We start from the raw sequence: 27204 nt of genomic DNA, 5'->3' as shown, positions 1-27204 counted from the left end.
GTACCTCTCCCTCAGGTCCCTTTACAGTCTGTTGATCTTAGGAGGTGATGATCTGAAAAGTTAAAGGCATACATGAGGGTGGGGATGCAGCAAGTAGCACAGAAAACAGAAAACAACTCACCTGAAGTGGAGAGTGGATGGAGGACAGGGCTGGTCCTGTTGCTTTCACAAGTGAAGACCAGAGCTACAGTGAATTCCTCCGGATCACAGAAAAGGTTAGGCCCAAAGACCCAGGAGGTTCTCTGTTGGGAGGGCAGAATTATGGAGGAAAGCAAGGGTGGGTTGAGGGCAGGTCATAAAAATTGAGCAAATAGAGGTCTAGGAAGGGAAACTGACTTGCCCAGAGCCACATAGCCAAGGTGAGGGCAGAGAAATCCAGTAGTTACTATAGTTACGGTAACAGTTATTACTATGACCATAGTCTGAATGGTTTGTCTTCCCACTTACCTAATGATCTGTGACACCCTTCTGCCCTTCACCTTCAATCACCATGCTGTCTGGTTGTGTGCATGTCCTCAAGGACCTCTGAATTTTGGTCAAATTCACCCTGTAACAGCATACCCACAAAGATTTCTCTGCTTCATGACCTCCTAATGTTTCATGCACAGAGGAATGCAGCAGCCACATTTTCTGCCTGGGAACATGGTCAAAGAAGGAAATGAGGCTTGCTTGGCAGGACTGGCTCAGCCAGATCTCACTTCCTTTCTGACAGGGTCAGAAGATCCAGAGTCTCAATGTATAGTCCAGGTTGGTCTTAGACTCACAGCGATCCTCCTGTCTCAGCCTCCTGAGTGCAGAGATTACATGTATAACCCCCACATCTACTACTTCTGTTCTTTTAACCCAGACCTAACAAGTTGCCAAGGCCCGTGTTCACTATGTGATTTGGTGGGACAGCACTTGGTCTTTGCCCTGGTTTCTGGCATAGGGCCCTTACAACTTTCCAAAGAAGTGCTATAATCTTGATCTTACATTCAGGTTTTGCTGCTGGCTCCCACTCCTGGAACTCCCCTGCAGGACAGGCATCACATTCTGGTGAGGTGATGTCTGGGCTACTCCTGGATGGGAGCTGGCCATTAGGAAGACAAATCATAATGAGAACCTGGGAACTTGCAGCCTCCCCAGTTCAATCACACAGATGGAGTGCTGATGGCTAAAGGTTCAGCAGACCATCAGTGATTCTCGCATAATCAGCATGACAACTCCCCAGAACAAGTGTCTGAGGGCACACCCAGAGAATGCATGGAGTGTCCCTTCCCTTCCCACAGGCCTCACACTCTGTATCTTTTTACCTGCGTGTTCAGTGGTATCCTCTCTAAATTGTGTGTGTGTGTGTGCCATGCACATGTGTGTGCACACAAGAAGGCCAGAGGAAGACATTGGTCTTTTTTCTTCTCTAACTCTATACCTGAAAGTTACAGCAATGCCTGGCTTTTTACATGGATAATGGGGATTCAAATTGAGGTTCTCATGCTTGCACAACAAGCCTTCTTATCCATTGATATATCTCCCCCCACCCAATATCCTTCATTTATTTATACTTTATTACACTTACATTTATTATTATGGAACCCAGGGTCCCACATACACAAGGCAAGTATACTAAATTACTTCCATAGCCTTGTTTTTTCCTGTGTTCTTGAGACAGCGTCTCACTAGTTTGCTCAGGCAGGCTTCAGATTTTTGTGGTCCTTCTGTGTCAGCTTTGAGTGGCTGCAATTACAGGCCTGAGCTACCAGGCCTGGATAGAACTGTCATTTTATAAGAAACTGTAAGTGAATGTTTCTCTGAGTTCTGTGAATCATCCTGGCAAACTAGCTGAAGCTGCAGTAAAGATCCTGAGAACCTACAGCCAGGAGCACAGGTCACAGCCTGCTACTTGCCATTGGGGTTGGAGGTATTCTTGTGGTTGAGTCCTTTAGCCTGTGGTATGCAATTCTGAGTCCAGGTAGATGGTATAGAACAAGTTACACTATAGACCATTCTACCAGAAGTGCCTGTTTGGTAGGGATAAAGTCCACATACCTGGTGTCAGGTGTGGAGCGCTAAAAGGAGTGTATGAGCAGATAAAGAAAATGCAAACTCTAAAAAGCACTGTCAGAAGGCCTGAGTGCAGTGTGTTTGAAGGCCATGTCTAACCATCTTTCATGGATTCTTAGGCCAGAGGCTACTAAAGATCCCTCCAGTAGTGTAGACAACCTAGATGGCCCTGGAAGGCTATCTAGGGCCTTCCTTGAAGTGAGCCAAGAATGGCTCACTTTCCTTGCGCCATTCTTGTAGGACAGATAGAACAGCCTCTCCTGTGTACTGGCTTCCTTTGGCCTTTTTCAAGTCTAGCCAACTAGCCTGTGAGAGGCTGTGGTGTCTGACACATGGGATAAAAGGGGACACACCTGGAATATACTGTTTTAAGTAACTGATAACAACTATGATCCTTTTCTAATCGTCCCTGGGCAATGAAGATATGAAGAGTCACTTGTGGGGCCAGAGAGAAGTGGGGCCAGAGAGATGGCTCAGTGGTTAAGAGCACATACTATTCTTGTAGAGGACCCAAGTTTGGTTCCCAGCAAGTACTTCAGACTGCTCACAACCTCCTCTAATTCAGGCTCAAGAAGATATGATGCCCTCTTTTGGCCCCCAGAGGCACCTGCATGCAGGTGCACATACCCACACATACAACCACAGTAAAAATAAAAACAAATCTTATGCGAGAATGCCTGGTGTGGTGGTGCATGCCTGTAATCCCAGCACTCTGGGAAGCAGCAGGCAGATTGGTGTGAGTTCAAGGCCAGCCTGGTCTACAAATTGAGTCCAGGACAGCTAAGGCTACACAGAGAAGACCCTGTTTCAAAAACAAAAAACAAAACAAAACAAAAATCTTATGGGAGAAAGAGAGGGAGACATTTTTGCGTTCCTTTTGGAATCATACTGTTGTGACAATGCACCTCAGAGAACTCTAATTTCCCCAGAAATCTCATGCTGAGAGAAAAGGGCTGACTTGTTAGCTGGAGAGGAAATTTGCCTCCTGGAAAGAGATTTCTCACACTGCTAGCATCTTGTCAGGTGATTTTGCAGGAGAGACTGGAGCTGAAAATGGATGGGACCACTCCTTGACAAGGACTGTTGTGCAATGCACAACTCTTGCCTCTATTTAAACCTAGACATGTTAGGACTCAATTGAAAGGGTTGGGGGAGGCACACTGGACCTCTTAAGTACCCACACCAAATAAATCTTCTGCTGTTTCCCACTATGACTTTGTCTAATTGGCTTATTGAGGACAGGTGGCCCTTATGTTCTGGCCCCACAACTCTACTATCACTAGTTTAGCTTCTGGTTAAACTTCCTGTATGGCACAATAGCATGTGAGTATCTAGCACAAACAGCTCTCAGGTCCATCCTCAGCCATCCTGAGACTTGTTGAGAACAGCAGACCATGGCCAGAGAACTGCTAGGGACAACTTTATTTTGAACTGGGAAAGGTACTATGTAGTGAGTACCTGTGAGATACTGGTCATTAGTTTAAACATATGTCTTTCAAGCCTCACACATGGTATCATTTCCACTTACAGATTAGAAAAATGAAGGTCCTACAAGGAAACCTCTGGCTTCTAGAAGACATGTGTAGCCTGTTGCTTTCCTTGTGTGTCTCCCTTCACCCACCAACCCAAACTCCTTAAATCAGAAGAGAAACCAAAGTTACAAAGATAGGGTCATTTATTCATGTTATATTACTGCATTTCAAAGGCAAAAATTGTCTGTTCCGAACATCAAGGTCAGAGACAGTCACATAGATACACCCCTAGCCCCAATGGTAAATACGTTTGCATACATAGGATATCAAAATACATATACAGCATCACAAGTCTCTGGAACAGCCCCGTGGGCATTGGAGACCCTGGCAGGCTGAAGGCCAGTGCAGGTTTTTTGTTTTTTTGTTTTTTACGTTTTTTTTGCCTTTCATCTTTCCCAAAGTCCATGTTACACAGGTCACCAGCAAATATATAGAGAAAGGCACAGCATGTGTGAAGGAAATGCTCCCTGACTCCTCACTCCTCCAGTCCCCAATGAAGATGCTGGCAACAGCATCTCCTGGACCAGGCAAATGCCCAGGCCCAACAGTGCCTTGGTTGTGCTTTGGGCCAGAGGTGCTCCAGAGAATGCTGGAAGGTCAGCAAATGGGAGACACAAGCAAGACAACTTCTCTGGGTTCTGAGAATGGACCACATAATTGACATGAACGGAACCCAAAAGAAACAGCATAGAGAAAAGGCAGAGTTTTGCTTTAGAAGGTAACACAGAGGACAGCATGACAGACACAGCATCTGTCTCCCTTCTTTTAAGGCACTTTGGAAAAGTCAGGATCTGGTGACAGAAAAAAAAAAATCCATTTCCCAAAAGTCCTCTCAGTGCAGCCAGTCTCGGTTTTAATGGCCGTCTAGAGGTATGCAGAACTGGGAGAGCAGACATTTTGCACAGCCTGGCTGCTTTGGCTGGAGAAATTAGGTTCTAATCTACACATTAAAGAGCATCTGGAAAAAGCAGCAAGTTTAGTTTAAGACTGTGGTGCTCAAAACAATAAAGGCACAGGTAGAATCAGGGCTAACCATCCACTTAGCCTCTGCACTCAAGGCTGGAGATCAGGCTGCTACAAGCAGAAAGGGCTTAGCTCTGGAATGAGATAGCTTAGGATCTCAACCCAGGCTGCATCTTTCAAGGCCTCCCAGGTACTGCACATCACCCCACAAAAGTGAGCTTATAAATGACATCCCATGGGTTAGACTAAGCTGTGGGGGAGCCTGCTAAAAACCGTGCGTGGTGACGAAGGGCTTTATAGGCACCAGGATCCTCAGGACGAATAGGGTCTGGATTCAGGTGAACTTTCTAGACTCTACTTAAAAGGCACAGTCATGCTGGAGAATGAACAGTCTGACCCTGAGTGCCGCAGGGAATTTTAGGGAAGGAAACAAAGGAGTGAAAAGGGAGAGGAAGAAAGAAGAGGAAAGAGCAGGAGAAAAAGCAAGACCTGGTTACTTTGGGAGGGTCAGGGAGTGCGGTACAGAGGCTCTCAAGGATAGTAAACATGAGGCTGCTAAGATTTTCAACACCATAGCCTAGGAGCCTGAGGGTCCATCCACCCTGCCTACCTGGGGGAGTGGTGGGAGAGCTCTGCCAGGTAAGCAGAAGCAGTTTCCCAAGTTCCTGACCCAGAGGTCTGGCAGGATAAGGCTGACCTGTAGGCTTTGCCCTCATCAAGGGACCTGAAATTTTGCTCTTCACAAAACCTGGCCTGCCAGCTAAATCAGAGGCTCATTTGTGACCACTACAGCATACATTATTACCCACCCATCCCCAAAATACTCAATCCCTTCCCCACATTTAAAATACCACAATAAAAATACATAGGAAATTCAAGTTTACACAGCACGCTCAGAAAAATAAATCGTCATGACTTAACACTCAATAGCTTTTCCAATTTGGATCACCACAGAATCAAGCTATAGCATAATCAGAATTCGATTTATTCTTTAAAATACTACAAACTGCTTCTTAAAAAACAAAAACAAAATAACAAAACTTTACATTCAGAAAATCAGACAGGGATCTGGAGACAGGCTTTTGAAGTGAGAGTGTCCAAGGCCCCTGCTCTGAGTGTGAGGTCTTGGAATCCACACACTGACAGAGTACCAAGTTTCAGGCTCAAGTTTTAAAACTCTTTTGCTAAGAAAACACACACACACAAGGTGATTGTAATAGTTGCATACTGATGAAAGAAAATAGAAAAGGGACAGAGCACAAGACTGATTAAAATTGTGATATTTGTATAAAAAAAGAGTATCGCATTGATCTGAATCCAGCAGCAGCCTCCGTTTGTCATGAACTATGAACATCACTGATTAAAGCAAAGTTCCTACCCACTTCACAAGTAGCAGTTTTAACAGTGGGAATAAAACCCACTGTCACTAGATTTTGACCTGTAACAGTTCTGAGTCTTTAGGGGTGATGATGCTATGAATATGTCCAAGGCCTCCAGAGGCTGAACGCTTTACACTGACAAACACCTTGTAGAATTTCATCCAGTGCTGAGCTGGGTTGTGGGTAGCATTACATTCACCTCGGGCATCTGGAAAGATGTCTGAATGATAAACAAGGACAACTATCATTCAGATTGTACGAATGAGAGGGACCAGCCCAGTCGACTGGCAGAGACACACATCTAAGGTCCCTGGCCATTTTTCAGGTCTCTTATTTGTACCAAAATGCTATCTTGGTGTCCCGATGTCCACTGTGATTTGGGTATATAATGGGTATCTCTGTATGTCGAGCACCTTATAGGTGAGTGAGTTCAAACCATCAAAGCGCATAGTCTCCTTTGTGTGTGCGATCCGGTCAAACCTAGCAGAAGAAATAGTGCCAACGGAATGGGTTAAAACATAAATCTTCAACTGTTCAACATCTGTACTTCCTCCCCAACAGCCCTTTTGCCCAAGATCGTTACCACAAATGGAAAACCTCTACTTTACTGGAGGTCTAGGGCCTGTGCAAAGCCTGACTTACAGCCTGTGCCTTTTAAAGGAGGAAGAACAATAATAGCACAACAGGTCCTGGAGAGATAGCACTAGCTGCTCTTGCAGAGGAAAACCACAGAGTGACTCTCAACTCCAGTTCCAGGGATCAGATGACCTCTCTGACCATGAGGGTACTAGGCACACATGGTGCATATACTTCAATGCAGGCAAAACACCCATACCCATAAAATAACTCTAACATAAAAATAAATAAAAAGAACACAGACAGAGAACATACCTCTGAGGATTGGGTTCATTTTTCTTGTCTCTTGAGTGTCGGATCATGCGACACCTTCCTACCACAGCATTTGGGCGTGATATAGACATGCCTCTATGAACTAATCTGCAAACAGTAAAGGGACAGTCATGACCACAGTTGTGGTAAGGTTTGGGTCTAGCAGCCCAGCTATAAGATTATAGAGTCTTCCATGGACCTAAAACCTACTCACTAAGCCAAAACCCTAAGCATCATGCTAGGACACAGCGAAAAGGGACCACAACAAGATATAAAGTATTTTTTTAAAGAGAGACCCTTACATCTGGGGACTGTCTTGTCTCTACTTCCCATCTTACTAGAGCATGCTGGGTCACAGAGGCGTGCACTGCCACATCTGGGTTTACATGGCTTCAGAGACTCAAGCTCTCTTGATTGCAAGGGACATTGCTTTCCACACCAAGCCATCTCCTCAGCTGATGATGCTTTCACACAGACAGAGGTCTGCTTCTTCAGTACAGGAAGCCCATGTATGAAGTCAAGGTAAACCTGCTCCTTCATTTTGCTCCCATCTTAACATTTTCCAAAGCTTATTCTAAGAATCCCAGAGGATCATTTTTCTAAAGACTCTGCTAAGCATCTGTAAGACCTACAAGAGCATAGATCTCAACACAGGGGCTGAGTGGGGACTTCTCCCTTCTGGGTGCTAATCCTTCTAGGACAACCATTGACCCAAACACCAGAAGTGAGGCCTGAGAGATGAGAAAGAGAGAAACCATGAGAATTACCTGTTAAAAATGTCATCATCTTCTCCTCCCCAACCCCAGTAATTATTAGGAAATCCATTGATGGCCAGAAACTGTTGTTTACTGAGGGCAGAGACACCTCCAAAATACTGAACATAAGGCAGGCTGAGGAGGAAGCACACAGAGTCCCATAGTTACTAAGTTCTGACCCCAAGTAATGACTGGAACACACCAACTTTTTTTTTTTTGAGACAGGGCCTAGGTAGCTCTGGCTGACCTAGAACTTACTATTGTAGACCAGGCTGACCTTGAACTCATAGAGATCTGCCTGTCTCCATCTCCTGAGTGCTGAGATTAAAGATACCTGGCCATGTGAACATTTTTGAAGTTTTTCCTTAGGCACTTGGGAGGAAATTTCCATAAATGATGGTTATCTTTCTTAATTTGTTTTCCTTACAATCTTTCCAAATCCAGCCCTGAACCAAATCAGTTCCCTTAGCTTTTGATGTCTAATTTGCTTTTATATTAGGGTTTAGATTATCTTAGAGACACAGATAAGTAGAATCTTTTTCCTTTCTTTGAGTACAGTTCTGGACCTATGGTTATATAGGAAGCCAGTCAGTTAGGCTAAGCCCAGTTCTTCCACAGGAGCTCTGGAATATGCTTTCTGTGTATGTTGTTCCTGCAAAGAAGTAATTATGCAGGCAGCCCTGCCCACTGCCACAGCCTGCTACTTGCTCATCCTATCTACCAACCTCTTTTTTTCCCAAAGGCACACAGTTTAAACACTAGCCTTAACATGGCAACTGGTTTCTCTGGAAACCACCTCAAATTTTCTACTTTATTCTGATTTAGTAAGGTGATGAATCTACTTTTCCACATTTCCAAGTACTGATACACCAGGAGCTTTTGTCCTTTATACCTTTTATATCTTTAAATTGTCATTCTGCCCCAAAAGGCCACACAAAGATCTTCCCATGGGCCCTCTAAAGGCTTCAATTTCCTCTTATCCTAAGTGCAACTCCAAACTACACTTAGGTGCACACTGAACTCTAAAGAGGATAAGAACTATTACATAAGCTAAGGAAAATGCCAGCAAACCACACAGAACATATACAACTGAATCATACACTGAGCTCAGTATCTATATCTCTATAGCTTCTGTATCTATACCTTTAATGTTGGTTAAAACCAAACATACCTGGACTAATAATAATAGATCTTCTTAATCAGTGCTTTTCCTACTTCAGTGGAAGTACTGCTACTTGACTAGATTCTATTTTGCCATCTCTGTTATTTTTCTTATCTCCCTGCTCTATTTACCAAACATCACAGAGTATCTCTGTAACCAAACACTATTGGTGTTATGGTAAAGAACTAAGATTTACTTGGGCCCATCCTCACAGTTCAAGAGAAGAACAGAGGGTCAGAGTATACCCCTGTCAAAGGGAAGACACTAAAAAACAGGAAAGGAAGACAAGTGGGCACAGATTAATTACTCAAGTGTTTAAATGTGACATTCTGTATAGAGCCTGAGCAGTTCTGACCATAGGAAGATCTATGTTCTATGTGGTCCTATAGCTCTTGCGCCTCTGTCAAGAGAGGGGAGGAAGAGAAAATGAGAATAAAGCCTGACAGAGCAGCTGTATTCACACAAAGGCTATTTGCACAGCAAACCATACTTGGACTAAGCCTAAACTCAGCAGCATCACAGCTTCCTCGAGCTTCAAGTTCACTTAAGCAAGGAATATAAATGCTTTTCAAATATGAGTAATTCTTTAATACAAACAAGGATGGACTGTGAAACAAAATGCACATTTGTTTACTTACTGGGCTGGATTTTTTTTTTTTTAAAGGACAGGGCCTTACTATGATAGCCTCAATTGTGGAGATCCACCCGCCTCTGCCTCTGTAGTGCTGGGATTAAAGGTATACACTATGCTTGGGCCGACTTTTAAGGTTAAACAACTGACTGTAACACTGTGTTCCACATGTGTCAATAAGGTTTGGATCGCACTGCTGCCCTGACAATAGGAACATTTGTCCTCTTCACTAGCACACTGATAAAGTTAGAGCCCATGTTTGAGCAGGAGCCTGTGTTCTTGTTGAACCATGCTTCTTTGAAGGCACTGAGCGACATGTGCCAAGACATCTAAGGTCTAGAATCAGTGTGCTTTGGTCCACTGTGTTTCCCAAACTATGTGGGGCAGATGAGGGTAGAGGTGAGAAAATCAGCCACTATTGGGAGCCCAAAGCTAAAAGCCATGCCAAACACTGAAAACTGTTATCAAGATACATAGTAATTACAACCACTCTTTCCTTCTCCAGCAATAAATGACTGCAGACTTTTCAAAAAGCAACCATTTCTCAGAGGTGGCATTCTCCTGCTGAGCAGGAACTACATTTTCTGGTCCACACCTAAACTCATAACATATTTGCAGCAGCCTCTAGCTGAGTATGTCTTACCTAAACCCAAACTTGTCCATTGCAACAGAAATGTGCCGTGGCTGTGAAAAACACCTGTAGGAGTTATGGTCGTCCATTGGAATGAGGTCCACATCACTGAACACAAAGCAGTTGTAGTCATAGTCCTTCAAAGCCTCTTGAAAGCCAACATTGAGGAGCTTAGCACGATTGAACATGGTGTCTCCTGCCTGGTGCAGAAACAAGAAGTGATATCAGATGCCACAAGCAGAATACTCCCAAGGATCAGTGATTTGTCTGCTATAAATGGTTATTAGTTAACTGTTGGGCCTCATTTTCCTGCGCTTCCTTCACGAGTGAATGCTAAGTGTTAGCTGCCTGACACTCAGCAGCCCCATTTCTGGGAGTCTGATCAGCAGAAAGGCTTATATGTATGTGGCAAACTGTGAACAATATGTTCACTGTCAAGTGTCTGTCACAGCAGCAGACTGCAAACAGTTATATAAGCCTCACTGAGAAACCAGTTAAACAAGCCATGTGCAGCCACATAATGAATTACAGCTGCAACAAACAAACAAATAAATAAATAAGAGCCAGGTGTGGCAGCACACACCTATAATTTGGCACCCAGGAGTCTAAAGTATGTAGATTATGAGTCTGAGACCAATCAGGGCTATATACAAAATCCCAGAGCAGCTTGGAATACAGGAAGACTCTGTTTTAAACTGAATGTGCGTATAGCTCTAAAATAAAAGGTAACAGGCATTTAAACACGTCATTTATATTATTATAAACAGACTCCAGCAACAATACACAGGAAAGAGTGAAAACTGGGTGCCTCTTTACTCCCACTCTCTTTTACAGTCCACTGACATATTGTTGGACTTCTGCATGTCCAACGGTCAATTGGATGCTGGAGGAATGTGGTGAGGCCCCTGCAATCCTTGCCCTCATAATGTTCACAGTGTAGAGCAGGAAGGGGTCAGGCACATATGGTAAACTTAAAAACAAAGCACCTGCTTCAGGTCCAGCTGATAGGCCTGGGTCACCAAGCCTAATGGCAGAAAGACACTTTAATATATCAATGACTTACTTTGTTTATTTCCAGTATAACCCATGAAAAAAAAAATAAGTGTCACAAAGACTTACACTTTTGTTTTTTTATTCAACAAGTGCCCCACTGTCATAAAATAAAAATGTAATAGTTGCTGTCTAGCTTGATGGATGGATGGATGGACAGATGGACAGATGGATAGACTGATGGACAAGTTTCAATGTACAATGGTAGATGATGGCACTTTCTGTAAAGTTCCAACCAAAGCAGCTCCCTGAGGGTCACTCTGGGGGCGTCTGTCCTTATTCATTCCTGTGGCTCAGGGCAGGCAGGGACAGTCCCAACGTGGTCCCTGCCATTCTTTGCGCTTAGCAGCTCACAAAGCATTTCTTGAACACATGCTTTCATTGTGTACATAGGAGTGCTGTGACGCAGTGATGGCTAGACTCCTCACTTACTAAGGCTCTATTCCCTGAAACTCTTGGGATCAAGAAATTGGGGCCTCCACTCTGAGTATCACTGTCCCACAAGGGCCAGTAGTCCATAGATGAAAATTCCTCTCTCCCCGTGCTAATATGAAAACTTGGAAACTTTGGCACTCCACAGGCTGTCCATCAGGTAGACAATGCAGAAACAGACTACTCAGAAAGGCAGGTACCAGGAAGTCAGAAAACAATTAAGAACGAGTTAAGAAACCACCTAGCACACAAAAGCTCCTTTCTCCAGTCCTAGTAAAGCCCTTCAACCATGCACAAAAAGAGACAGCTGTGTCTAAAGGAACACTATGTTCTTTGGCTGCTCTACCACAAGAAGTTGATCTGAAAATCTGGGTTCAACTAATTGCACTTAAGCCATGGAGCAAAAAGGAGAGTAGGACTTGAATACAAAAACCAGGAAGTTCTTGGAACTACTGTTATATTGCTAATGTCCCCTGGGGGATGTTATATACAAGGCACAGAGTGTTTCCACCCTTGGGTGTATGGCTTGATCATTTTGACAATCTTTTAACAACCATTGATTGTCCCAACCCAAATAACACTTTGGAACACAAAGCCCCAAAGACCACTTTTCTAATTGGTGAAAGGGCAAAGACTCTAACCCCTCTGTAGTAAACCTTAAGGGTATCTCCGCTGTACAACTCAACTCTGTCCTTTCTCTTAGCATACTCCCAGATATCTGGAGTGAGGATTACTAATGGCCTCCTCTCTACCACAGGGCCTGCTGCCAATGACTGTTTGATCTAAGCATTGCCTGAGACTAAGTAGTATTCACTTTCCAGGAACTAAAAATTTGCAACCATGAACAAGCCCTTATTGACCAAAGCCAATAAGCAATGGCAGCCTGGAAGAGAAGTCCAAGCAGATCTGCTTCAGCCGGTTTCCCTGATGGCAGTGTAACATAGATCCTTCAACTTAGAAAGGCCGCAGTTTGTCTGGACCACATTTAGAACTGGTCAAATTTCCAAATAACCTGAAATACACTCTTCCTCCTATGTCTCCTCTCCAACAAGTGTCACTGTATGAACCAGGAAGAAGGAAGGTACATGGTACAAGCTAGCACATATACTGTGGCCCACTAGGAATCTGAAATGGGAAGATGGGAAAGCGTGTGTTTCCCTTCCTCCCTTGAGATTGAAGAAAAGTAAAGTATTTTCTAGGTTTCTTTGGGTGAAATGCTTACCTTTCTTGGTTCTGAAAGACAGCATGACAAACTCAATTATCTTTTTCTAAGATGTACTCCACCTTCCTGGAGGTGGAAGACACCTCCCCAAAGCCTCCTTTCCACCCCATCTGCTATTTTATTCATGTAAGTGAAAATTTATCATGCACCTAGTGGCAGAGCAGGCCAAATACACACCTGAGACAAGACACATACATTCCAGTTTTTCAACTTACTAGCTGAGTGATGGGGGAATCATACCTCTGGCCTCAGTTTCCTGCTTTGTCACATGCCAGATGAGTTGCAGTAAATAAGACGGTGCATGAAAGGCCTTAGTACCCTACCTACTGACAGTTCAGCTACTACCACGATTATGGAAACAGGTTTTCCATCTATCTGGAACTATCAGACTATCAAAACACTTCTTGAGTCCTATGGCTGTTTCCTAACACTCCTGGGGACATCACCTTCCTTAGCGTTTGCTTATGGCATTTCCTTCCAGTTTCAAGAGTCCCCCTCAATTCCTGTTTCTCTGACAGACAGGGCATTTCTAAACAGGATTAGTTTTAACTAAATTAGCCCATGGCTCACACAATTAAGACGCCAACAGAAGAAAGTGAGAGAGCTTTAGAGTGGAGGTGAAGTATGGAAAGTCTGGGGGAGAGAAGCTTCATACTAAAGTAAATACCTCTTTTAAAAACGAGTCAGCTTTTGCTGTTCTTGTTTGGTTGGTTGGTTCGGTTTGGTTTTGGTTTTTGGTTTTTGCCTGTTTAGGTATTTTGAGACAAGACCTCAGTGTACAGACCAGGCTGGCCTCAAAATCAGAGCTTGACTGTTGGGATTAAAGGTATGCAACATCACCGTATCCAGCATGAACCAGTTTTTAAAAGTGGGCTTCTCACATCTCACTGGTTGACAAGATCGATAGTTACCCCTTCTTAATTAGAGGGAGCAAACAGGGAGAAAGAAGGCCAAAACTAGCTAAACCTCTAAATGACCAAGAAGAAAAATCTCTAAATGACCGAGACGATGTGGGTGAGACCAGAGACTATAATAAAGGTGGGTGTGGTAAGAGGGTTTGTAAAGACTGAAGAAGAAGGACCATTTTAGAGATAGAGAAGAGGTGAGCCTTCTTGTCCATGGGGAGCCTTACACTATGTTTTGCATGTCAGGAGGGACTTGTGTTTCAGTCCAAGTAAAGGCTCCCTGCTGACTTAGAAAGCTGTTGTATAAGCCATGTAAGACAGGCAAACCTAGGAAGTAACGGTGGTTAAGTTTTTAATTCCTCCTCTAAAGGCAGAGGCTCCACTTACCCCTCTTGCCTACCTGGTCCTGAACATGTGCACTCATAAGAGCCTTTGAAGGGAAGGGAGCCAGGACAGGTACCAGTGTCTAGTCTAATCTCCAGGAAAATCCTGAGGGCAGCTAAGAAGGGCAAGAGTAGACTTCCTTTGATAGCAGCAAAGGCCAGAGGTCCAGTTAAAGAAAGCCATATTTCACCCTTTCCAGGCCCCAAGAGCCTCTAGAACATTCATTCTGTCCAACTTTTCTGCCTTCCAGGAATGCAGGTCCACATGTGTCACCAGCAGATATATCCTGACTCTCAGATGGATTGGGGACATACCAAATATGCTTCTCCTCCAGCAAAAGACAGCTCAACAACAAAGTTGCTCCCAAGACTCTATGAACCAGAATATCTGTGACTGGAGACATTTAGTTGCTTTGGCCCCATTACAAAGCCACCCCCACTCAGACAGCTAACCCCAAATCCAGGGGCAGACCTGTAGTCAATGGCACTTGGTGACCATGCCTAAAGTGTCTTTCTGTGCCTCCTCAGATGCCAAGAAGACCTCGGCTGAATGGGTTGTGAGAAGGTTAGGATAGCTCAGGGCTGGAGAAGCTCTGGCAGGCCTCAGTGTGCATCTTAGAATGGCAGATAGGCTGGAGGTGATACCCAGAGCAGTGATGTGAGAGCTGGGGCTTATACAAACACTGAATTTGTAGTGAGCTAATATCTACTCTTCTTTCAGTTCCTAGAAGTTGGGTTCTGGTTTTTATCCACAATAAGATGGCGGCCTTAGTCACGGTCCCTAACAAAATTTGAATGTGAAACTTAAGTTTTTCACCCAGTAAGTAAGACACAGGCTTTTCAGAACAAAAGCCCATACTCTTGGGAGGCAATATTCTATTAGCTATAGTAGTCATTCACAAAGGTGAGTACATCTGTTCCCCAGAAAAAAGGCTGGGGGGGACAGCCACAGGAATTGTGGGTGATGTATTCGGAAGTCAGCTTAAAACCCCAGTTCCACAGAGGCCAAAGCAGACGGCTTGCCCCTCTCCCTGGGCCCAAGGCATGGAAACATCCTGCAGAATACAGCAAAACTAAATACTTGGAGGATGTGTAAGATACAAGCTAAAAACAGACTTTTCTTTCAAAGGGCAATTTGTCTATTGCCTTCAGTTAACTATAAAAATGTGCAATAATCCTAGGTCTGCAAATTGAGCCTGAGGACACAGTCTTGAATGCAGAAGAAGCCAATGCAGAGCAAACTTGAATATTGAGGATGTTTGCTGCAGTTTAGTCATCTAATAAAAAAAAAGGGAATTGTGGTTGAACTCAATGATCAACTATGAAAACATGAAGTTATGAATATGGAGACTATGAGACAGCGTGGGAAGATGCTAATGATATGGACTTGAAGAAAAAGGCACGATATAAACATTTATATACATACACTATGAGCCCTACCGGGGTTTAATCTAAAGACAGCGAAGTCGCGGGTTCTGCACCATGAGCCGGCTTCCACTGATCTTGATGTTTTCCCAGCAAGCCCACAGCAGCCCTGTGCTTGCGTGGGAGCCCCCACAGCTGGAGGACAGCACAGTCACAGGCTTATTCATAGCTTCCCCTGGCCAGCGAGGCCTGGCACTGTGTCAGGGGTGAGGATTTCCCAGGGTGGCAGTGGCAGCAGCGGTGGCGGCAGCGGTGGCAGCAGTAGTTAGGATAGCAGCAGCAAGTAGGTAAGTCGACTTTTCTTTCTTTAGAGGAGGCAGAGAGGACGGGAAGAAAAGGTGGGTGAAGAGTAAGAAGCCACCCACAGACAGGAGCTCCTCCTTCAGCTTGCTTTGCTACAAACAGGGTTAGCAAGTAAAGGCAAAAGTTCCCCACTAGAAGGAAAAAAAAGGCATATGCAAAGGAGATGGGCGAAGAGGTAAACCAGGCTGCAGCAGGAAAGGACCCATTCTGACCACCCTTATTCCAAAGGTCATATAAGTTGTTGTTCCCTCTTTGTGGAACCAAGGGCACACAGAGAAAAATGGCATTTCCCAGAACAATGTCTGGAGGCTATTGGATAGCAACTAAGCACTAGTAAGTGCTGTGATACGCTTTCTGGGACAGTACACAGCCGCAGACAGAGAGGGATACAACAGAACAGTGGTGGCACTCTCAACCTTCCCACACCATGCCATGCCAGCAAGCTGAGAGGTCCAAATGCCCTAGGGAAAGCAAGGGTGAATAGGTGAGCCCTTCCACTCCTGAAGTCCCATCCCCTTAGACAGCCACTGACAGCTGGAGGGCATCTACAAGACAGTTAACAGGTGACATAAATATAATTTAGATAGAAGCCAAATCATGGGGGCTTAAGGCAGCCACCCTCATGGACCTGCCTTAGCACAACTGATCCTGACCTCTTGGAGGAATTCTGTTGCCTGGACCACAGCCCAGGGAGATATACTGGTGGCTGCTCTTGCTCATGGATGGTTCAAAACTCTGTCTCTAACTACAGCCACAGGAACTGTCATCTTATTAGCCTAACACAGCACAGAGTGGAGGGCTGGAACGGTTGGTTCAGTCCTGTAGAATACAGAGTTTGGTTCCTAGTACCCACATCAGGAGGCCAACAACTACCCATACTACTAACCGTAACTCAAACTCCAGCAGATCCAATGCCTTCTTCTAGTCTCTTTGGACACCTGTACTCATGTGTACATACATACACAATTTAAAAAAAAATCTTCAAAATAAAAAATTGAGACAGAACAAAGTCATAACCAGACAAAGCACCATCTGCCCTCCTAGCCCAGGCTGGCCTCTCCCACTTTCCCAAAGCCTGTCCAGTCAGGTCTGCCTGGAAGTATAACAAGTCAGAAAGACTCCTGAAGGCTTTGCGCCTGTTACTCACAAGCTGCTGTCCCTCTGGCAAGATCTAGCAAGCCTCACAGTATGCCAAATGAATGTGGTACCTTCTGGTAAAACATGGCAAGTGGGACATCCCTTAGCACCTTTGTCTAATCCCAGCTCTGCATGCCTTACCTTTGCAGCCTTTACAGCAGGGACAAACCAGAAGCTCTCACTCGAGGGCAATGGAAGTCAAAATGTAAGGCAACACAAAAGACTTTCCTTTTGGTTTAGGTCTTGCTATGTAGCCCAGGCTAGCCTTGAACACACTATTTGTGAGGCTAGTCTCAAACTTGTAATCCTTCTCTTTTGTACTACAATTACAGGTGTGAATCACTGATCATGTCTAGCTCAAAATGAGTTTTATGATCACGAACAAACACAGCGCTAAAGTACATTGTATCCCCCCCCCCCCCGCAACTCCCCTTCTAAAGGCAGTCCTTAGGGCTGTATCACAGGCAGCCTATGCCCTAGTCAGCATTTTATAGGGATTTCATGGGAAGGATCCTGGGAAGGGACTGTACCAGTTTTACAAGGGTCATGATCTGGCCAAGCTGGGAAAGGAGAGTTTCCTAGAGCTTCGGGCAGGAATGGACCCAGCCAGAGAAGCAGGAGCAGGGGGGTCCTGAGTGTGAGTATCAAAAAATGGGCAGGACTCAAGGAAAATGCTCCATGTTCCAAACCTTATAGAGTACATACTGCACTGTAGAGGAGCTGCATAATCAGAGATGTGGGAATGAGTCTGACTAGGAATCCAGGACCAAGATGAGGGACATCTAGTCCCTTGTACTAAGTGATGAGGGAGAAGGCACAGCTCTGCAACACCCCTCTAAGCATACTTATTTTGGGCTTTAAGCTTCATTGGGGCTGGAGGGGCCTACATTGAACAAGGTTAACAGCTTCCTACAGACGGAAGAATAAACCATAAAAACTCACAGGAGTTCATTTCTGTGTGTGGGACTTAGGATACAACCTTCCTCTAAAGAAGTTTATAAGGAATAGCCCTTGAGTCTTCTGAGAAAGAACCTGTTGTCTGACTCATACCATTATCCATTTTCTTCTGACGCCACAGAGGTCCCAACAGGTGGGAGGCAAGACCCTGATATTGGGATAAAGCAGGAGGCAGGAAGAACAATAAAGAATTTATCAGCAAAGTACCAGGCAGAGGCAACAGGCAGGAAGAACAACAGCTAATATTTACTAAAGGTTTGTCACAGCAGGTGCTTCCTGGGGCAGTGAGGAGATGCTAACTTCCTCTCTTTTCCTGGAGAGAGCCTAGCTGTCAAAGGCTTATATGGCCCCCACAGTCACTGACTGAGAAACGGCTCTCTCGGTACGAGGCTTACTCCCAGCCCTGGATATCAGGCTTTGCGAAACACCCCACGAAGAGACTAAATCACCTCAAAAAGTGCTACTGTAACTCAGCAGGAGGGCATTATTAAACTTGGACTCTGGGTTGGGATTATTTATATGACCAGTACTTACTCTAGAGTACTTACTCTACTGGTCATCCCTCTCCCTGAGTGTCTCTTACCTGTAACACAGAGCAGACATTTTTACTCTCTGCCCTCTAGGGTTCTAGGCAAGTCCTAGCCAACAGTGAAGGGAAGTACAGCATTATTATTGTTATTGCTTCAATGCTGGCATTCAGAGCTAAGGCCCCATGCTTGCAAGCGTTCTGCCACTGAGCTGCACCCCAAATCCTAAAAAAGATTCATTTTCTGATACAAAGGTACAAGTGGGAAAAAAGAGAAAGGGGAATTTCAAGTATCCTAGGGAAAGTAAGGAGGAAGCTGAGAGGGGCTACATTAGGGGTATTTTTCTCCAAAGTGTGACTCATAGCACACTCATCACTGGAGATGATTCTTGGAAAACAGCTCTCTGTCTAGACAAGCTCAGGAAGCGCTTGTGGAGGTCATGGTGTGCCAGTGCATGGAATGCACTTTGTCAATGAGATCTGCCTTCCTGGAATATTTAGGAACCCTGTACTAGATGTTTTAGGTCACAGTCTTTTCTCCATCCTCTGAGTTTCCAAAGCATGGAACACTCATTCAATCACATGCTTTTCTCTCTTTTTCCCTTCCTTCTTTCTTTCTTTCCTTCCTTCTTTCCTTCCTTCTTTCCTTCCTTCTTTCCTTCCTTCCTTCCTTCCTTCCTTCCTTCCTTCCTTCCTTCTTTCCTTCCTTCCTTCCTTCCTTTCTTTTTTTGGGACAGGGTTTCACTGCGTAGCCCTGGCTGATCTGTAACTCACTCTGTACACCAGGCTGGCCTCGAACACACAGAAATCTACCTGCCTCTGCCTCCCGACTGCTGGTATTAAAAGTGTGCACCAAGAACTTAAAAATAAATAAATAGAATAAATAAGAATAAAAACAAACTTATTTCAGTATGCTGAATGAACATTCCTGTTTTCCCCACAAATATAACTTTGATATTTCAAGTTTATCGCCAGTACTTAAGCTCGTTTATACATCTAAGTGCATGGATGAGTCTGACTTACCGCATGCCAAATGTGTCCAGAAATACGGTTTGCCCCTTTTATTTCAAGATAAACTTTGACCTCTTGATGTGCTAAGATTGCCAACAATTTTCTGCCTCTGTCAAAGTCAGGGGCTTTATGTTATTTCAGGGAAGCTGGGGTGGTTGTTGGCCCATCTGGCTGGGGGCTACTCTGGCATGGTGCTGCCTCAGTTACTACAAGGGTGTTTAAAGAAGAGTAAGATTCTGCCATCCTGAAGCTTCTAGCCCACTTATGCACATAAGACTTTGTTATGAAGCAATTTGTTAACAATTAAAAACAGCATGTGAGCCAGGTGGTGGTGGTGCAGGTGGATCTCTGTGAGTTCGAGGAAAGCCTGGTCTACATAGTGAAATCGTGCCGCAAAAGAACCTTTAAAAAGTTTTTAGGTCTACCTGAGTCTCCAGGTTGTGCTGATAGAAAGTGATAAGTCTTTAGCATTTGTGTCCTAAATAGATGACAGCCTGACACACAAGATCTGATGTGCAGGAGGAAACACAGCCAAGTCCACATTACTCTCTGAGGTTCTAGAACAGGACTTTTCCAGAGTGTTTACCCAGGACTGGCTGTAGAGACAGACAACCTCAACTTGGTATACAGTCTCTTATGGATGACTCAGAAATATACTGTCCCGCTAGATCAATTTCAAAGTTGAAATTTCAAATATCTGACACAAAAATGGATTACTATTTTTGAACTTATTATTTATTTTTTGAGTAAGAAGAAAAACATAATTAGCTAAATATGATTAAACTATCAGTTCTTTACTTCGTGATAACCGGAAATGTCTTTCCCTTTAATTTTTGCCGGAAGGTTACTTCCAAAATCTCAAGCACACCCTCCCTATTCCCCTTGGCTAGCAGGGCTGACAGCAACAAGCACACTCACTGCATAGTTTAAATGAGGGCAGCGGCAGTGCCAGATGTGGCACTCCTCCGTAAAATGCCAGGCTGTCTATGAAATCACTCTCTTCTCTTTGCACTGAGTGTTACCTGAGTTCTACCCCCCTCACCCCATCTTCCCCAAACCTCACCTGATTGATGACGTAGATGCCATAGTCCAGCTGCTGGCGCTGTAGGATCGGATGCAAATAATACAGCCAATATTTGAGGTGCTCCTGCCGGTTGCGGAATGGGATAATGATGGCCACCTTGTGAGGAGAGATACAGTCCTTGGGGGAGTAATGGCCGCCCATCTTTACCTCTGGGTTCTTCTTTGCCAAAAGCGCCAGATCCACAGGAATATTAAAGTCAATCACCATGGGGCCAACTAGAGAGGTGGAAGGAAGAAGTTAGCTAGCCACAGGGCCCACGCTGCCACAGACTACATGAGCTGAGCAGACCACAGCTATAGAGAAGACAGTTCCTCCCAGAGGAGCGAGGAGACAGGCTGCTGAAGAAAGGGCACTCATGCCCAGCACTAGTGTGAACAATTTCCTCAGGAAACCCCTTGTTCCAGGAACTCCCAATGATGGTCAAACCCACACAGTTAGGGACCTGTGGAGGCCTCCCTGCCCAAGAGACCCTTCCCATAGGATTGCACTGTAAAATGGAATCACTTTCTACTCAGATTGTTTGACTATTGCAGTACACAGCGGTGAGCACAGGTGAGAAAGCGCTTTCTCAGAGACCCTGAGCTTGAGACCTAGCTCTGCCACTTGCCATCGTTTTTAGGTTTTAGACAAAGGACTCGCATGGCTCTTTTAAAACCTAACCTAATTACAGAAAGGGAAAGAGGGCTGCAGTGTGTATGTGTGGGGGTCACTGTAGTGTGGGGAAATCAACTTCAAAGTGAAAATGGTAGGAAGTAGAAGGGAAAAGGGTGGAGGTGAAGAGAGCCCTTAAGGAAGAGGAGGGGAAACAAAAGGAACATCTGGACAGATGATTTAAAAAAAAAAAAAACCTGAAAAAGTAACTGAATATATCAAGAAAGTAAGGTCAGGATGGCTCCAGAGCTCCTTTCCTAGAAGAACAAGTCAGAGAAATGGGCCATATTCTCTTCTCCAGAATATGGAGAAGAGAAGGGCAGGCAGTAGGTACTGACATGATGGCCAGGAACAAGGGAAGAAAGGAGCCTACAGAGCGTACAGAGTGGTCTAGGCAAACACAGGGCATCAGGTATTGACCCAAGCCTGAAAGCCCAGGCTCACAGTACCCCATGCTCCTCAGCCATCCTCAGAATAGGTTTCAGAAACATGAGCCCCAGCAAGATGCTCAGTGGAAAAACTATTCTCAGGACAAGCCAGGATGGGAGTTGCACAAATTAAATCCTGCTTCTGAAAAGCACCCAAAGGCACACACAAAAACTGTACAGCCAAGAAATCCCTTGCAATTCACTAACTCGCCATTTCCTAATCACCACTACATCATCCTACATCATCACTGCACTAATGTCACTTGGGGAACTGGTACTGTGCTGTGTGGGCAGCTTCACATGTGACACAAACCAGGCACCAGAGCACAGGGAGGAGCCCACAGAGGGTGGGAACACTAACCAGATCAGAGTGAAACATATGAGTGAGCACCACTCACTCCTGCCCACCCCTGTGCAGGCTCCAATTTGTCCCTTTTATTAAAAAAAAAAATGTGGTTCCCATGCCCAGGGATTATTTGTCTTCCTAAAGGAAGCCATGGGCCTGCTCCCCTGTCTGGTAAGCCTTTCTAGACAGCTGCCACCTCCTCTCCCTTGCCTGGAATCCTCCTCAATCTTATCTCCTTGCTCCTTTATCACAGGACCTGTTTTTATTACTTCATTTTCTTCTGAGACGCAGCTCTGGTCATATCACCTTCATGGGTGAAAGCTGTGTGGCCTTGGACCAAATGCCCTGACATTCTTCCCTGTCTTTGTGCCTACGCGTTAGCCTTTCCCTCTCTCCTTGAACCAACAAACTTTTGTATTGACAGGCAGGCCTCAACAGAGCTTCATCCATTGACTTTCTTGATAACCAGAGATCAGGCAGGAAAGGGAACCTCAAACTACAAAAAAAAAAAAAAAAAAAAAAAAAGCTCTGCCCTGAATCTGGGCTATGACCTCCATTTTGGAAGCCATAGATCATGTAGAACCAGTTTTTAACAATGCTGCTGTTATCCCAGCTTTGACACCCTATGACGGCCTGAGGTGAACAGGCTCTCTGCTCTAGGACTATGTTAGTGGTCACCTGGTACACCAGGCATATCCCAGTTCTATCAACAGATTTCCTAAGGTAACTGGCACAAACACTGAATCTCACTCAGTCCAACTCAGCTGACCTTGGGAAGGACAGAAGTGGATAATTAACAAAAAGCCCAAGAGATTTTGGGTTTGTCTGTGTAAGATATGTGCATACCTATGGGTGTGTACAGGTGTGTATATCCAGAGGCCAGAGGTCACCATTGTTTTTCTTCCCCCTTTGATTGCTTCCCACTGTAATTTTTGAGACAAGGTCTCTCACCTAACCTGGGGCTCATTGAGTGTGCCATGCTGAGCTCTAGGCATCTGCTTGTCCCTGCTCGCTGCCCCAGCACTTGGACTACCAAGTATGCTGCCAAGCCTAGATGCTGGGGCCCTATCTCAGGTCCTCATGCTGCAGGCACTCTACTGACTGAGCCATACCTCCAGCCCCCAAGTAGTTCTTACTGGGTAAACTGGACAACGGAGAGCTTGAGGGCTCATTTTCACAAGCCTTGGCACTTTCAAGCAATGAGGGTCCTTTGAGAGTCCCACTCTTTCCTATAAGACCTATCAGGCTTAGGGACTCAGCTCCCAACCCTAGCACAAGCCCTCTGGGAGATGCCAAGGTACAGTGAAACCATGACCCATCATTGGGCTCCTTTTCCTTCAGGATCTGCTACACCATCTGTCCCCTATACTACCTTTCAGTCCTAGAGAGACTGAAAAACATGATCCAATTTACAAGAGCCCACCGAGGCATCTGGGTTGCCTTCCTACCAGCTTGCTTATACTTTCTGAAACTAACCCAGAAGACAGGAGTTCACTGTGGTCTGCCAAGCCTCCCCAAGTACACACCGGCAGGGTGAAAAGTGTCCTGTGTTGCTCTGCAGAAAGGTGTTGAGATAAAGAGCCTCAAATAAGAGAGGGGATGCCCAGACCCTAGTGCAGCTGCATCAGTGACTTACTAGATGACCCTTGGACAATGTCCAGCTACTCTCAGGGTATCTACTTTCCCATGCATAAATTATAAGGATTGGACTAGATGAACTCTAGTCCTGACTGGCTTAGAGTGCTGATTAAAATTAGAAAGAACAGACCCAAACTATGATCATCTGAAAATCCTTATTCTCATTTTTCTTGCTTCCAAGATGGCATGAATGACCAAGCAGAAAGGAAGAAATGAAAGTGCTTGGTAGGGAGAGGAGTAAGAAGGAAATCTTAATTACTAAGCACCATGCCCACTCATATCCCCTTCTACCTCCCCTTACTATATTTTCTCAGTCTCCTTCCATGATAACAATCACTTTCCCTTTCACTCAGGTCTCTGATTTGAACAATGACCATTCCCCAAATTCTGTCTCCATTCTGTATGCTTCTACTAGCTACCTAGGTGCCACAGACTCCTTAATAAACCTAGCCCAAATAAACATATCCCAGCTACCCTTCAGCACCTACCATCTAACTTGTTTCTTCCCCATGGTTCCCTTGGCAATAACGCTGCTCTTTACCTGCTGAGAGGGTGACATGGGCAGCCTATCTTCCATTCTCTCCTCTCCCTACCCAACTCCAATACTCTCTCTCTCTGTTTTTGTCTGGCTTGTCACATGAATGAGTGTGTGATGCTCATGCACACATACACAAATACACAAGGTATCAACAGTATGCTGAGCAAGTCCGTGGGCACCTACCCCGAATGGAGCCAGCCTTTATTCTGAAATGTTTATTTTATTCAAACTCTCCTTGTGATAAGTCAAGAGTTTCAATTAGTATCAGTCAGTGGTTTCTAGATACCAACCAGTACCAATTTGTATGCCAGCCCAAGAAGAATGAGTTGAGGGAACTGGTGAAAGAAGCCAGACAAGAACGTTCCCACCTCCTGGAAGCTCCCTACTGGGTATGTGGTAAATCGAAATGAAAATGCCCTGGTCAAGCCTTTCAGATGCCCTCTGTGGTGGGCTTCTGTCCTGTTCCCTGTTTTCTCCCTCCTCCAATGTCCATCCTCTTTGCCTTTCTGAATGGGGATTGAACATTTTAGCCAGAGTCCTCCTTCCTGATTAGCTTCCTTAGGTGTACAGATCTTAGTATGTTTATCCTGTATTATATGTCTAGTATCCAGTTATGAGTGAGTATATACCCTGTGTGTCTTTCTGCTGCAGAATATGGAGGCAGATGTTGAGACTCATAGCCAAACTTTGGGCAGAGTACAGGGAATCCTATGAAAGAAGTGGGAGATAGTAAGATCTGGAGAGGACAGGAGCTCCAAAAGGACAGCGACAGATCCTAAAGTCTGGGCACAGGGATCTTTTCTGAAACTGATACTCCAGCCAAGGACCACTCATAGAGATGGCCTGGAACCCTTGCACATATGTAGCCCATGGCAATTCAGTATCCAAGTGGCCTCCATAGTAATGGGGACAGGGACTGTCTCTGACATGAACTGATTGTCCTGCTCTTTGATCACCTCCCCCTGAGCGGGGAGCAGCCTTACCAGGCCACAGAAGAAGGCAATGCAGCCACCCCTGATGAGACCTGATAGACTAGGGTCAGAGGGAAAGGGAGGAGGACCTCCCTTTTCAGAGGACTGGGAGAGGGACACGGGCAGGGAAGAGAGAGGGTGAGGTTGGGAAGGGAGGAGGGAGGGAGGTACATGGGGGATACAAGGTGAATAAACTGTAATTAATAAAAGTAAAAATAATTTTTAAAAAAAGGAAAGAAAAGGCCCTGGTCTGCCCAAGGAACCTGCTCTTCCAAAGAGCTTTCCACAGAGCTTGGCCACTGAACAATCTTTCTAATGTTCCTGCTCCCCTCTGTACCATTCTCATCATACACTGTGAGCACCTCACCCCCATGGCCCTACCCACAGGGCAATTCTTCCCTGTCCTCACCCCTCTGACCCCTCCCCCACCCCCATTCTGGGGGCTCCTGAAGCTCACACCTCTAGTAGCACCGACCCAGAGGTGAATGCTTTCCTGGGTCCAGCATCATCCAAGAAGCTGCAGACCTTCTGCAGCTATAGTGGGGCTAGCTTCTACTACATACTCAACTCTAGCTCAGTGAGAACATTCAAGGAGCTAGACTATAGGCAGGCAAGGATCAACATCACTCACAGACAGGGGCCTCTGCTACCAGTTCTCAGAGCTACTGTCTACGAACACAGGAAGAGGAACAAGAGGCAGCAAATGCCTGAGTGCTTCACGATAACCCTCAGGCTGGGCCAGGGCACCCTTGCTGTGTGGCACATGTTGTGTGCTTCTACAGCCTTTCAGCCCTGCTGGGTTGGCCTGTATGTTTTCTTGGTTCTGAAAGCTGGGAAGCGGGGTTATGTAAGCACAGATGCGAGCTGTCCTCAGCTCCCCAGGCCCAAGCTCTGCCACGTGGACCTTGTGGCTGGGAGCCCAGGTCATGGCCTTTTGTGTAAGTTGCTCAATAACTTCAATATGTGAGTTCAAATTTGCAAATTCCACCATTTCTTTGAAGGATACAGCAACCTCAAACACACATATGCCTCTGTCTAGGCTATATCAAAAGTGGCTAGGCTAGGGGTGGTGGCCATGCCTTTAATCATGGCATTGGATCATGGGGTGGCAGAGACAGGTAGATTTTTTTGAGTTCAAGGCCAGCCTGTTTTACAGAGGGAGTTCCAAGACAGCCAAGGCTGTACAGAGAAATTCTGTCTTGAAAAAACAAAACAACAAAAGCAGGGATAATATAAGCCAACTCCAACACATGCTCAAACCTTACTTTTATGTTGGTTGGGCACTGGGTCAATCCTCTAGCCTCAGCCAAACAGGATGAACATCCAGTCCACTGATTTTCAACTGACAGGCCAGTGAATGATTTAGGAAATAATCCTTAGCCTGAGCCTGGGTTGTGAGAACAGTTTGCCAGACTGAGAAATGTTCAAGCCATGTACACCAAGTTCATACAATCCACTAGCACAGCCTTCTTTTTTGGAGACTGAGTGCTTCTTAGTCTAAGTGTCTTTTTTTCTTAGGTGGATTTTGATATTGGGATTGATTCTTAACTTTTTACTTAAATATGCTTTTTGATATCCAAGGGTCAGGCCTCTAAAAAATTTCTGAGCAAGGCATTCCACCATTTGGGGAACATGGGGGAGTAAACAGAGCCCAGAGGTTGCCACTGTAAGAGCTGTGATTTTGTATTTGTTTGTCTTTTGGGGGCAGGTCTCAGATCTCATCATCTAGAGTCTCTCTTCCGACCTTTTTCTCGAATAAGGTGTTGTTCCACAGACTTCAGTATGTGTGTGTGCGCGCGCGCATGCTCATGGTGGGCTTTTCTTCTCTGTGTCTTTGTGATTCCAAAGGGCAGGAATGCACCAGAAGCTAGCCAGCCAATACAACAGAATGTGTGCCAATACTCTCACTACCTGATCAGTGGATTGTGACCGGCCTGTGATACTTGAGGCTCTATCTCAAAACCAAAAACCAAGACCCAAGCAGTCTTTAGACTAGAAGAGCACTAACTGCTGCAGAGAGCTTACCCCACACCTTTTCTTTAGCCTTGATGAGAACAAGCTCTCTATATGTGTCCACTGATTAGCTGACATCACTGAACCTCTTCATACCTCTGACATGACCCCTTCCTACCAGGACGCCTTCCCAGAAGCTTGTTCTTTACTTTAATCTATTTATTCAAAATATTCACAGCATAAAATCTACTCAAACACTTACC

At 45.1% G+C, this 27204-nt stretch overlaps 1 protein-coding gene across 1 annotated transcript in view; it reads right to left on the bottom strand.

Moving 5' to 3' along the window:
• Positions 1–3697: 3697 nt before the first annotated feature.
• The window catches only part of B4galt1 (beta-1,4-galactosyltransferase 1), a 45163-nt gene continuing 21656 nt past the window's right edge, over positions 3698–27204 (bottom strand). Inside the window, exons 2-6 of the mRNA XM_021658177.2 lie at positions 20396–20631; positions 9994–10181; positions 7570–7692; positions 6806–6910; positions 3698–6394 (exon numbers count right to left, since the gene is read on the bottom strand). Of these exons, the coding sequence (XP_021513852.1) occupies positions 6262–6394; positions 6806–6910; positions 7570–7692; positions 9994–10181; positions 20396–20631 (785 nt within the window). The 3' untranslated portion in view covers positions 3698–6261. The remainder of the gene's footprint in view (positions 6395–6805; positions 6911–7569; positions 7693–9993; positions 10182–20395; positions 20632–27204) is intronic.

The sequence above is a fragment of the Meriones unguiculatus genome, chromosome 9 (assembly GCF_030254825.1).
Source record: "Meriones unguiculatus strain TT.TT164.6M chromosome 9, Bangor_MerUng_6.1, whole genome shotgun sequence".
NCBI classification, from domain to species: domain Eukaryota; kingdom Metazoa; phylum Chordata; class Mammalia; order Rodentia; family Muridae; genus Meriones; species Meriones unguiculatus.
This window is presented reverse-complemented; position numbering and strand designations above follow the sequence as displayed.